Source organism: Vitis vinifera, chromosome 1 (assembly GCF_030704535.1).
Source record: "Vitis vinifera cultivar Pinot Noir 40024 chromosome 1, ASM3070453v1".
In the NCBI taxonomy this organism is placed as follows: Eukaryota; Viridiplantae; Streptophyta; class Magnoliopsida; order Vitales; family Vitaceae; genus Vitis; species Vitis vinifera.
In genome coordinates, this window is record NC_081805.1 from 2,437,450 (window position 1) to 2,451,705 (window position 14,256).

At 35.0% G+C, this 14,256-nt stretch overlaps 1 protein-coding gene across 1 annotated transcript; it reads right to left on the reverse strand.

The window, feature by feature from the left end:
* Window positions 1–10,870: 10,870 nt before the first annotated feature.
* On the reverse strand, window positions 10,871–13,913 carry LOC100247391 (piriformospora indica-insensitive protein 2). Its single transcript, XM_002278478.5, has 2 exons — window positions 13,145–13,913; window positions 10,871–12,304 (listed from the first exon to the last, which is right to left on the reverse strand). Exons 1-2 carry the CDS (start codon window positions 13,364–13,366, stop codon window positions 11,075–11,077), a joined length of 1,452 nt encoding a protein of 483 aa, XP_002278514.3. The 5' UTR covers window positions 13,367–13,913; the 3' UTR covers window positions 10,871–11,074.
* Window positions 13,914–14,256: the final 343 nt, after the last annotated feature.

Here is a 14,256-nt window from a genome sequence, read left to right on the forward strand (position 1 = left end):
GAAATTCTGACTGTCTCCTGCCATGTTGCTCCCTAAGTCCCTGTACCATCCATAGCCAGCTCATTTCATTTCATTTCATCCCCCTCTGCACCTCTGAAAAATTCTTTCTTACAAGGAGGGACTGGGTTTTGAGGACAAACGACCCATCAGCAATAGTTAATATTGTACCATGGTAATGCTCTCCAATAATTGACTTGAACAGGGTTTTAATCATTTTTATCACTTTGGAAAAATTAATATGTAATGATGCAAAACACCAAATGGGTATGTGATGTCAAATGATGCAAGTTCAAATGTGTTGCATTCTTCTATATGTCATTTTCTGCCTAGGCCCTTTCTTTGTGAAGTGGTATAGGCAATACAGCACTAACTACAATGAAACAAGACTGCACTTTTCCCATGAGAAAGAAACAAGTTTGAATAACTCAAATTCCAACACAACCATCCCTTTGGTTTTCGTGTGTTCTTAACAAAGATAACATAGATAAATGTCTGCAGATACACTAGCAAGCTAATAGATTTGGTGTTTACCATCTACACCTTTTGACTCTTTTTGTTAAATTAATTTGTTTCCAAAAAAGATTAGAGATTAATAGTTGATGGGCTTGGGAAGAGTTAGCCGAAGGAGAGAGCCTGGGTGGGTTGAGCTTGAGCCCATAAAAGATGCAACTTGTTGAGTTTGTGTCCATTCCAAAAGGGTGACAGCCGGCTAAGCCTAATTCCCCATACGTGGAGAGCAAACCCTAGTTTAATCAAACCTTGCCACAAGACTAGGTCCCAGCCTCTGCAAGGCATTGCCAGACCAGTCAACAGGTCTAACCCATCTTAACAAAAGACCCACTTCTCCTTGTTGGATGAAAGGCCCGGAAAGCAAATCCAAAGTCCAAACTAACGAGGGGCCCATAACAAAAGCCCAGAAAAACTTCTTACTGAAATCCATATTTTAACCAAGAATGGCATACAAAACCACAAAACTGGACTGAGTCTAAAACTAGTCTGGACTGGGGGGTGATTTTGCAGCCTCCAAGGTTTTGATGATCATCTTCTGTATTGCCATGGCTGGGATAGTGAAAGTTGCACACAAATCAAAGGCCTTGTAGCATTTACCCAAAGCATTATACTAATTAGGGGATCCATATTGTGTTTTAATAAGAAAAGAGCTTTGCTTTTTCTCTAATTTTTAGGCACTTCATCTTAAGATGTGTGAGATGTGGGCGTTGGTAGATTGTTTTTTTTTACTAGTAATAGTATTTGATTAAGCTTACCTAAGCTGTATATAATATTTGTGGGAAACCCAATGTCCCCACTCTTAACTAAAAGGTATGTTTGCTTCATATTTCAAACTATAATTTCTTAATGCCATGAAAGTCACATAAAAATATGTGATAAAAAAAACTAGTGGATGCACCGATGAAGTGAAAGTGATTAATCAAAAACAACACAATTCTTTACACAACCTTAGGCCCTACTAATTTGCCTCTATATTTCATAAAATTGGCACCGGTCTAACCTATTTTGAGAAGCCCACCAATCATTTTTCAACTCTAGCTGCCTGCTAATGGGTTTGCACCTAACTCATTTTGGAATTGAACTTTGCGTATGGTTACCATCAAAACCCATCCCCAAACAACCCCTAGGACTAGGTCGGTCGCTAATCCAAAATCAATACGTGGTAACTGTGTATGATTTGGGAAAGAGATTTCAATGCAAGCGTACAAAAACATGGAAAGTTGTGTCATTCAAGTTTTAATGCAAAGTTGGGTCTTATAGTGGTTGTATGCTTGGTGGGCTCATCGAGATTTGAGAGAAACAAACCCCCACGTGAGGGAGATTTGCAGAGACAAATCCCAATGATCATTACAACATGCGAAGAATTTTGGATCCACCTAGACAAAACAATTTTACTTGCCCAGAAAGAAAGAGAAAAAGAGGGGAAAATGACTTTCAATATTAGCAATTGTTCCCAGGATTCATGCTCTAGAGATTTGAGTTTCCCTTGAAAACTGCAGACTGTACTCCAAACTCAGGTCATGGCACCACTCAACAGCGAAAAGAATTGGGGAAGATGTAGGTAAAAATTAATCCTGCCCATGTGGTTCATATGCCCTGAAATTTTGGGAATGCCGTGAACACTTTGGTGGGGTTGGGATGGTGGTGGGTTCCATGCTTGCAAAACGCGTTTCAATTGGATGGGCCTGGGGCATATCTGGCAGCTCACATCCAGTTAATTATGTTGAAATTTGACAAATTTGACATGCCGTACCGGTATTTATTGTGGGTTTGCTTCATATTTTAGGTAGGTTGAAATATTTAATAAATCTGAGATGGTGGTCAATGGGACAACATCTCCATCTCAGAGACCTAAGAAAGTTACATATGGAATTCGAGTGTGGACCTTTGCATGTGATATTTTAACATTTTTTATGACTCATTTGAAAGACTTTTGCAGGCGTGAATGTATAATGTCATGTTTTGAATTCTATTTTTCTCTGGAATATGGAACTAATATTTCAATATTGATTAAAAAAATAGGGACCCAGACCCATTTGCCATTTGGGTATCAGAAATGCATATGTGGGGTTTGAATATTTGGGAATAAATATTATTTGGTTCCAGTTCCACACCATAATGGTAGTCTCGAAGAGTTAGCCGGCCTAGCCACCCAAACCCAAGCCTGACCCACGAGGGTGTTGAATATGTACCTGCTGAATTAATTATAAGACTTTTGGGGTGTGGAATAATGTAAGAAAACCAAATGCTGGCTTTATCCACATCACCCCAAGTAAAAAACTGAGAGAGGAGAGATCAGAGATGAAGCCAATTTCAAAATCGGAAACCCAATTTGGACATGGAATGGAAATGCTCAATTAAGAGAAAGAACTTGAAAAAGTTTACACTTTTCTGATAATCTATTGTATAATGGTATATTGAACAAATCAATTTTCTATACAGTGTAATCTAGAATCACAAATCCAGGAAAAAAAAAAGGGAAAAAAAGCAATCATTCTAATGCTATAGATCCACCCAACAAAATCCCTAGAAAACAAAAGGAGAAGGATAGCAACCATATGTATAGGAAAGAAACGCGAGAGAGAGCCTCTACTGATCAATTATTTGGTGTGGAGTCCACAAATGAGTTGTGCCTCTTAGATGGACCTGAAGGAGGAATAGGGACTCCTTTGGGGAAAAAGTTGAACATCTGGCCTCCCTGTTGAAAACTCGTCTTGAACTTATGCTCCTGGGGATTCATATGCGCCCGCTCGTTTGATTCTTCTTGCTCCGCCATCATCATTCTCCCTGGTCGAGTTGCAGTGCAAGAGCCTACAACAAGGAAGAAGATAAAGACAAGGCAGATGGGTTTGCATGAAAGGTGCATGGAAGGAGATTTTGAAGAAGAAGAAGAAGAAGGAGAAGAAGTAGCAGCAGCAGCCATTTGGAGAGAATTGTCTTTGGATTAGGGTTTTAGAGAGCAGAGGAGAGGAGAGGAGAGGCTTTTGTGTTTTCCTTTTTAGTTTTTTACAGATGAGTGGTTTTTATACTGCATGGGGATGGAAAAATGCGTGGCAATTGGTATGTAAATGTTAGGAAGGAGGGGAGGAGGAGTGAACTGCACGCCAAGAGGCTATTGAATTTTGATTTTCCATGTCAACGCTTTGGAAAATTAAAACCCAATGAAGGGAATTTGAGTGCCGCCTTCCACCATCCTCCAATTTTAGTTTCATTTTTTTTCTTGGGTCCATTGGAAAAACTGCAGCATGTTCCTTCCACCAACTTTTATCTTTTAAAAAAAAAAATGTATAAATGGCAAAAATTGAAACCCCATTTGGGAAAATCATATTTACTTGTAATTTAATGTTGGTATGGTTATGAATAATGGTGAAAATTAACATAAGGATGCAGTATAGTTGATGGAACTTGATTAAGATTAACAACCAGAAAGAAGGCAATAATTTTCAGACAAGAAAATGACTTTTTTGTTTCTATGTCCATTCTTCGTGTAAAATAGTACACTGCACCAATATAATGATCATAAAAATGAGTGAATCAGTGAAAAAAGTGATCAATAATCCCAACTTTCACGTTTTGAATGCTGTTTGGCACTTGGGAAAATTGCAGAAAATTATAAAGGTGTGAGAACCTATACATAATGTATGATTTTTCTTCTTTTTTTCCCCAAAAACTTGTAGATCATGGCATCAATAATTTCTCAACAATGTATTACTATTAAGGGGATCTTTTGCGTGTGAAGGTCCCCCAAGAAAACAAGCTTTCTGGGTCCACTACTACTTATCCCTTGTCCAATATTCAACTTTGACATCTGGATATACCTTATTTATATTTGAAATCCTAAGTATTATCACTCACTTCTTGTTTTTTTATTACCCCAATTCAAATGGGTCTTCTCTAAATTCATCAAAATCTACCATATGTCTACAAAATCTAAACAAATTAAATTTGGTCTCATAAATGTTCGTCTCCTCACTGCTGTACAACTTTATTGACCAAAACCCAAGTGTTAAATTAAATATTTTGAGAGATGAGAAAGGGCAAGATAAAGCAAATGGATGGTGTCTACTTGATGACTTTGAACTGTGGCTACGTGTTGATTATGTGTCATGATCTAGGCGGTGGAGGCTGTACGTCCAAAGTCAACAAGATGGAGTTGATCTCAACCGTACACTCAATATAACATTGAATAAAGAACGGGAGAAAGGTTGACAATGATTGATAATATAATACTCGTACAATCGGTCCAACGCTCTTAGGGCAACTAAACGTGAGCAGAAGACAAAGGCGGTGATTAAGGGTTGTTGAGGACGAAAATGGAGATGCTATTTCGTTTATAGAGAATTTGAGAGTCAAAGTCTGTGGTTTGGGCGTGGAAAACACTGTTTGATATTGCATGTGGTGTGCCATCTTTCCACAAATGGACTCAGGCACCGCCGTGAACTGTGGACCGTGTGGCTTCCGCCTCGTCCAAGTGGCTGGCTCAGGAGTCAAGGCTTTTTGGATGAGAATTTGGTATGTTTTGGGCCCATTTTGAAGTCATGTTGATGGTTTTCTTCATAGCTTTTAGGCATTTACGTTTGGGAGAGGTCTACTATGACCATCATTTTTGGGGGATCAATTCAGTACTACAATTGGATGAAAGAACTTTTAATGAAATCATCCATAAAGATAAGTCAATAAGGTTCTAAATTGTGTGGAAGAACATAAAAAATAATGCTTTATAATCCTGAAATTGTTATTCATTTTCTTATAAATTCTATGAGAAAAAGAATGTATTAACTATCAATGTGGTACTTGTTTAAGGGGACTTTAGGAAAACTATCTTTTTCTCATCATGCCTTCAATTCAATAGTAGAGCTAATAATGTAACACCGACGACTTCTTCTAAGTTTTTTTTAAAGAAAATCTCAATTTGCCTTTGACAAAGTGGTGTATGATTAGGTTGAGCCGAAAGTAATTACCAATATTGTCAAAATTAATGTGAAAGGTGAGAGACTATTTGCATAGCTCATTAAAAAAATACATCTAATCATAATGTGTCACATATAAAATTCAGTCGTATTGTCATTTATATCTTATTACTTTAAACTTTAATATTATTGGTTGGTACCTTAATCTCGTGCATTGATACCTTTGTTTTACCGTCTATATTTCATCATATATTTCCAATGGTTAGTATTACAAGTTTGATACTTAGCAAATCAATATCACAAAGTAAAGATTATAAAATGGTCATAGTCATAAGCAATTTTCTTTTCACATACTGGGGTAGGGTAAACTTCTAGCATTTAAGATGAATGGGCCTACCAATCACCAAACTTGGGCGCTCACCTAATCAGATTGTTGCCTCCTCGTATGCATACATTAGCCACCATTAATATACCAATAATAAAATTTGGATGTCATTTTCAAAAGTTTAACATTTTCAAAAGGTGCATGAACCCCATTTGAATAGCTTGTAGATAACTTAAACTGAAATGAAATTAGGTAACTGACCTTTTCAAAACTCTGCACAAGCTTTTCTGCAAGCCTCAAGTCACATAGCTTCAAGGAAAGCAACTCATAAAAGCAAGTGCTAAAGTCTAGTGTTCTTGTATTTGCCCATTGGTGAGTATGGCTCTGGCTCATCCACACTTTGGGGACTAAAGTTGAGTTTGATTGTTTTTAAAATTTTATTTTAATTAAAGTTAAATTCAAAATTATATTTTTGAAGAGGTAATAAATTTTATCACTTTAATTAAACCCATAAAAAGAGTGGCATTTCTAGAGGGACCTAGGACTTTATGCAGTCTCTTTCTCTTTCATAATGTAAAGTTGAGTGTGACAAAAACCCTTTATAAATATAAAATGAGTCTACTATTGAGTTTTTTTCTTTACTTTTAAAATGTGATTGTTAAATTTTCATTTAAATGTTTAATTAGAATTAAAAAAGATGTAAAAATATACTTGCATTAATCAAAACTCATCATGCATCAACATGAAGTGTAAAACTTTTTAGGATAAAAATACCCATAAACAAAAAAGGTAAGATGCTCTTAAAAATTATAATTAATTTCATTCACTTCTTCTGAAGTTTTGGTTAAATACATTTAGTCCTTATAGGTTTAAAATTTCATCATGCGTCTTCCTTATTTTGAGTTGGAGAGAAAATAAGTGAAAATAAGAAATTAAAAGGATAAACAGGTATTTAATAAAATTTCAAATTTATAAGGGTTAGATATATTTAGTCGAAATCTTATGAGAGGTGAATGAAATTAACCTTAAAAATTAATATGCACCCACCTTCTTTGTTTATTTACCTTCGTTACTTCTCTTTTAATATTTTCATTACTCTAATAAAATCTTTAAAGAGATAAAAAAAAATTTTAAATTAAGCTCTTTGTGATCTAAATCAACATAAGCATTATTTAAGAATCTATTTTACAACATTTTAATATATTTATAAACTACACTTACTGCATATGTAATTTCAAATTTAATACAAACAATTAAATACTTTAGGCAACCAATAGCATTATAGTGAGGGCTTTAATATAAGCTTCACTTTGTTCTTAGTACTAGAACATAATTGTGATGATAATATAAAGCATGTAGCAAGATGGGTAGTCACTTGTTTGGACTCATTCATGTTAACTTTACAATATTTTATCAATATACTTCTTTTGAAATATCCATTTATATATATATATATATATATATATATATATATTTGTATCTCTTTATATTTTAATGCCGAGTATTTTATTTATAGTCCCAAGATCTTTCAAATCAAACTCATCACTCCATATATGCTTCAAAATTTTAATTTTCTAACTTACTATGAACAACAATCAACAAATAAGAGATTCATCATTAAGTATTATAAAATAAACATCATATATCCACGAGGCACCATGAACATGTTAAGACGTATTTAACATTGATGAGGAACTTACTTCAAATCATATAAACACCCTTTCAATCTACATACAAGGCCTCTTTTCATGGTTCCATAAAATCTTTAGGTTATTATATATAAATTTTCTCCTCCAAATTTCCAACTTCATGTCTAACATAACAAACATAGCATGAAGAAATTAAATTTCATTATGTTTCACAATAAAAGAAAAAAAATCATTTTAATTAATTTCTTCTTTCTCCAAAAATACTTATGTTATCAATTGAATTTTAATTTTTTTTTTAGACCCATTTGCACCTTATTGATTCATTAACGTAATTTTCCTTTTTCTTGGGTTTTATTTATTTGTAATGATTTCATCTCCTCTGGCAAAACACTAAGACATTAGTCTCTATCATCTCTTTTGAATACATCTTGAAAACAATAGGGACCTTATCTTCTAGTAAATGATGCAAAAGAAATCATGTTTTCAAAACCATACCTTAACAAGACATTATATGGATGTCTTTCTCCATCTCTGGTGATGCAATAAGAATCATTGGATTGGGTTTGGATGAATGCCTTTACACTTACTAACTTTTGTTTTAAACTTTACCAATTCTTTCTTTCTCAAATTCCATCTCAACAATTTATTTTTGTAGTTGAATATTTTCATTAACAGTTTCATTTGTTCCTAATATTTTTTCAACATATATTTCTCATCAAATACCAAATCTCTACTCACCATTTTTTTTTTCTTAATTATTGGATCCCAAAATCTTTAATTCCTTTTTCAAGCCTAAGGAATATGCATTTTTTCTTTTTCAATTTTGGATCATAGGAATATAAGTAAAAAAAAAAAAAACATTTTAAGAATTGACAAATCAATTTGTTTACTTGACCATTCTCTTTTTTTTAAAAAAAAAAAATCTTGAAATTAATTGTAGAACATGAATATCAATTACCCATATAACAAGTGTTGTATTGATAACCTCAACCTAGAAATTCTTAAGTAACCTAGCATTCAATTTTATACACTTGACATATTCCAAGAGTATTCTATTCATCTTTTCAGCCACTTCATTCTATTATGGAGTTCCTCTACACATGAGATATCAAGTAATATGTGAATTCCTGTGTGAAGCCCTTTGTTTTTGTACTCAAGTTCATTATATGAAATATCTTTTTTTTTTTTGTTCATTTGTTGTTCAACTTCTTTTTTCGATTCTCTAAATATTCCAAACATGTACCTCTTATTTATGCTTTATAAAAGAGACCTATAATTTTCTTGAATAGTCATTAACAAAACAAATAAATGATCAATTATTAAGTGTCGGTTATGATGGAATTCTAGAAATAATGACATGATGTAACATAATAAGTTTTTATTAATAAATTGATTTATTATGATTTCCGATTCCCATTTATATCCTTGATTACATTATTCATTATCTAAGCATTCGCATTTTTATCACTTACATTATTCATTATTTAGGTATATTCGGAGTTGTATACCTAAAAACCAATAATAATTATCTTGTGTAAGCCTCATCTCCTCCAAGTGCAATTGTTATCATATTTACATAATTCATTAATCAAAGCATTGGATCCTAGTCATTTTCTTCTTTGTGCATTCATTGGTTACAGCTAGATATTACTCTCTTTCTAAACCTTTCCATATGTATCTTTATGAAAAAGTTCTAAAGTATCAAAAGAAAACTTGTTACATTGTAAATATCCATTGCAATCATGAAATCCAAGTATACAAGAATATCAAAAGCTTCTGTAAAGACACTTCTTGGCTTAGTGGATACATCTCCAAGCTCAAAAGAAAGTCAAAAGGAGTGGAAGTAAGTGGTTGTCAAACCACTATAAATTGTAATATGCATTTTCTCCTTCCTTTCTCTTTTACCAACTTTCTATTCAATTATTGCAATTCATTTTAATTAAGCTTCAAAATTGTCAAATAATCTAATACTATATACAAATTTTAAAACTAACCACCACACAATTTACACCTCCCCCTCTTTTTTTTAGCATGTAACTAAGTTGATTACTTAAACTTCACACCAATAACATAAAATTTTCGGTTTCTGCTTCAAACATTATCTTTAATTACAGTAGTTATTAAAAGTTCGATTTACAGTGATTTTAAAAAACACTTTTAATATTTTTAATACTTAAAAAATTTTACCATTCAAATATTATAAATATAAAAAATAATTTCTAAAATTACTACTAAACGCATTTTAAGTCAAGTGATTGAAAGTAAATTCGTATTTTCAATCATACATAAGTCATGCAAATCTTTGTTGTAACTTTATCCTTAAGGTTCACATTATTTATGGCCTCATAAAAAAGCTATCAATGTATCACACTGGAAACTTCTCACTCATCTTTTCAAATATCTATCTCAATATTTTATTATTATTTTTTACATGAATTATTTATACAATTTAGCACGTTAAAGAATTGCATTAAAATTTAGATGTTTATTTTCTTACATCTTATCATCTTTAAAGGGTGCCGTGTTGGAGCAAAATCTTGCTCCCCATCTTGATGTACATGTCAAGAGCAGGACAATAATTTCAACTTTCAAGCCCAATAATTGATTAATTGGCTAGATACGTGAAGTAGTATACAAATCAAAGTGACTTTCTACAAAGAAAAATAAATAAAGAAATGTTTGGCTTTAAATGAGAGGCATTTATATCTTCTAACCCCAACAGCCCCAACTAGTGCACACTGGGTCCATTGGACAGAAATGGAAATGAAGATCAAACTCTTAAAACTTTAAGTAGGTTGAAGCATGCTATTAAAAGCTGAGTTTGGGATCAGAACAATTGCTTTTAAAAAGGAAGCCCACACTTAGATCCAACTCTGAAATAATTCTCAATCTAATCCATTTTATACATTTGGATGGGTAGATAAAAATTTAGGTTCTCTTTATTGAAGATAAAGGTCAGTCTAACTGCTGCATTCTTTTTATTTTTTTCTAAGACCTGCAATGGCCCAAAAGCTCAAAGGCAGAAGCCCCTTTGGATGGAGATGGAAGAGATAGATGAGGAGACAGCAGAGAGTCCAAAGGGGGTGAAGAACATTCAATTTCATCTTCAGAGCCCTTTAATGGTTGTTCGTAAGGGCAAGCCAGAAACCGACCCAGAACACAGGGATCTACCTCAGATTTGCTGACAAAGTTTCTACATTCGTTCCTTTTTAACAATGGGAAGGGGACCCACTCATCATCATCTTTAAACATAAGGCCCGTATTAATAATTAATTTAATACTGTCCTCAACCTATGGGCTATGAGCCTACAATCAACCCACTCAGTACTGGCTATGGGCACAGTGCAGACCCCATTAGTCTGCTCCCCCCAAACCCCACACTTCGCTTTCAATCTATTAAACCCTGAACTGCCATGCCTTGAAAAAGCAACTGTATATAAAAATAATATCACCACACATCCTTACTTCATTGTGAGTTTACCAGAAGATAAAATGGGAAATGGTAGAATTGCAGAAGACTAGGATTAAGTTTAATATTTACACGAGCATAAACTCAAAGGAAATGGGAATGAACAACCACATAAGGTTCTTTCATTTTCTGTCACAAGGGAAACTAAAAGGATGTTATGTTATTGTTACATCAAAAAAGGGTTATCCTGCAGGCTAGTAGTAAACAAATCCTATGAGAAAAAATTCCAGAGTAGAATCATGGTTGATATCTCAGCCAGAAAAACCCACCAAAGCCCATCAATAGCATGGCTTGAGAATCCCAAAGAGGCCATGAAATGGAAATTCTGATCCGCATTCCCATTCTCATTACCCAACTTGGTCCTTGTATCAGGTTCAAGATATGTGACCTCCTGGTCGCATGGCTTTACTCCAAAAGGAACATGACTTGATGACATTAACTCAACTGGGTAACAAAGATTTGGGTTGTTCCAGGCCCCAAATCGCCTCTCCATTTTCCCATAAAACCATCCAGAGAATTTAAGCTCCCCTGTCAGATTGTTTCCATTTAGGTAGAGCGCGGTAACACTAGGCAGAGCTGCAAGCTTTGGTGAGGGATTGCCCGTGAGATTGTTGTCATTAAGACCCAGAAACCTCAGACCCTTCAATTCTGCCAGTGACTCTGGAACCTCTCCTGTCAAACCCGTGTTGGAGAGATCCAAAATGACCAAGTTCTGTAGATTTTGCCATTCTAAGCTCAAGAGGTCTCCCCCTATTGGGTTGTTGGATAGGGCCATATCTTCTAAGGAAGCCATCTCTTGAAGTGACTGCGTCAACCCACCTGAAAATTTGTTGTTTCTGAGGTCCAACAGAGTTAAATTCTTCATATTTCCAAGTTCACTAGGCAGATCCCCCTCCAATTGGTTGTTACTCAAATCAAGCTTCAAGAGTGAACTCAAACCTCCAAAACTCGTGGGTAAAGGCCCAGAAAGAGAATTCCTGCTTAAATCTAAGATTAAAAGTTCACCCAATCCACCAAAATTATCAGGGATATGACCTGTAAACCGGTTTCCAGCAATGACTAGCCGCCTCAAGCTGACTAAGTTCCCAATAATTGTTGGTAAATTTCCACTTAATCCATTTTCTAATAGCACTAAAGATTGGAGCTTCCTAAGGTCTCCAAAACCAGTAGGGACTTGCCCAACAAGACCCGGATTGGACCTGAACTCTAGTGATTCTAAGCTGCCAGCAAGTTTATACCAAATATTTGCAGGAATGGTCACAGGATGTTTCCGGGGTGAGATGAAGCAATTCAAGAAGGACAGGGTTTTCAGGTGCTTAAGCTCGAACAAATGCAGTTTAAATTCCACATTATGGGCACAATCAAGAGAGTTGTCTTGAACAGGTCCAATGTTTAAGGCAGTGACATACCAGAAACCATCATAGAGATCACAAGAGACTCCCTGCAGAAGAAGATTGAAAAGATACAATTAGGATGTTAGCATGATACTAAACCAAATTGTAATGGTAAAAGCTCAAGACTTTCAGAGATTAAGCAATAATCTTCTCTGCAGGTGTATTTAAATCGATAATGTACTATTCCTGGAGAACAGTGATCAGACCTTGGGGAAAAGTTGTGGATGAATTTATTGGTTGACCGTCAGATATATATAAAAATATTGATTGAGCGTTTGCATATTTATGACAAACAACTGAAGAAGCAGAAAGCAAATGATTGTAGGTTATGATTAAATTGGTTATAGGAAATTTCCTATCTCCCAACTTCATATATTTACTTACAATTCATTACCAATCCTAGAATAACAATCATGAAAAATAGTCCATACACTTCAGAACAAACAGAGAGAGAAACAAACAAACAAAGGTTCTCCAAGCGCTTGCATGTTGATTTACAGTGGGTTTTGAAGCTATTTCTTGAGAAGTATTGGCTTGTGTTACATAAAATGCTATCTCCGATAACAAGTCTACTCTCTCTGCAACCCATTTTAAAACATTTTAAAACATTTTAAAAAATGGGAAAAAAAAAAAAAAACCTCAGAAGAGAACAAGAAAATTTTGGAGGAATCTAAACGTCAATGGATTATTATCTTTGTCTGTCTCGATTAAAGAATTGTTAATATTAACTAATTATTTTATACCATTCCTTTTAATTTAACCAAAAATGGTGCAGGTAACAAAAACACATCTGTAATTTTCATTGGACTAAGAGAAAACCTCAAAGCCTTGTATCAAGTACAAAGAAAAAGGGTATCGTTAGGAAGCCATTCATAGGGTAATCATACCTGTATAGGAGTCCACCCGCACGGGTCTGGGTAGAGATCTGAGCCATTCCACCACGTACCCACGAACCCCTGAATAGTAGAGTACAGGGCTTCTTGCTCTGTTTTCTCCATAGGAGCCACCATAGGAGCCATTTCTGTGTCTCCATCACCATCACAATACACTCCCAAACAGAGGATGAAGAGAACTAAAGTGGTGTGAAAAATGGCGGTGAAAGGCTTCATGGATAATCTCAGGGGGGAAAAAGAAAAGAAAGGAAGATTAGAACAAACTTGAGGCAGAGCAGAAACAGGGGATGCCAGAGTGAAGAGCCTTGGCTTGAATCCAGTAGAGCACTCTAGTCATTAATTCACAAGGGTCTTCAACTTTCTCATTCATGAACAAGAATCGAAGGTTTTGGGCTCATGAGGTAGTTCAGATGAGAGTGAAAAAATACAGACCCAGGAGACCAAAGGAACGGAGGACACAACCCCACCAATGCAGATGCAAAAATCATGAGAAAAATCAACGTGGGTCCCCCTAGAAACCACTGGTTTTCGAGGAAAATCGTATACCGTTTAGAGAGAAAGCTCCAAAGATGTTGAAACAACGAGGGAGGAGAAGCAAAGTTCGAAAGCAAAGCATTTTCTTGCTAATGTTTATAGAAAAACGAAGTATAGAGCAGAGCAACACAAGATTGAAGCACAGTTCTCAATGCTAAAAGTAATAATAGTAATGACAATAATAAGAGCAGTAGTAAGTGAAGGGCATAGGGTTGGGCCATGAAAGTGAAAGGAAGCTGAAGCTTGTGCGGCTCTGCAATGCTGTCCTGTGATTCTCCTATTAGACATTAATGACAATAATTACTACAATTCATTGCTACATTACATGCATTAAAAAAATTTCCAAAAATGGTTAAAGGGCTTGGTTGCTGGGGCCTTAATGGTTTAAGATGGTGGTTCAAGTGTCAAATTAGTTAGCTTAGGTTAGATTCTGGGGTGGGGTTAGGGTTTGAGTTAGGGTTTAGGGTCTGAGGGGACCATTTCCCATGCATGTAAGTGCATGCAAGACAAAGTTGAGTTTTTTTTACCCCTTCATTTCTTCCCTCCCTTTGAGCTGTTGGGTTTTCAACAGT

Coding starts and splice junctions, on each gene's coding strand:
- LOC100247391 (XM_002278478.5), bottom strand. CDS start 13,366: ATGAAGCCTTTCACCGCCATTTTTCACACCACTTTAGTTCTCTTCATC. Junction 12,305..13,144: donor GCGGGTGGACTCCTATACAG/GTATGATTACCC, acceptor CTTCTTCTGCAG/GGAGTCTCTTGTGATCTCTA.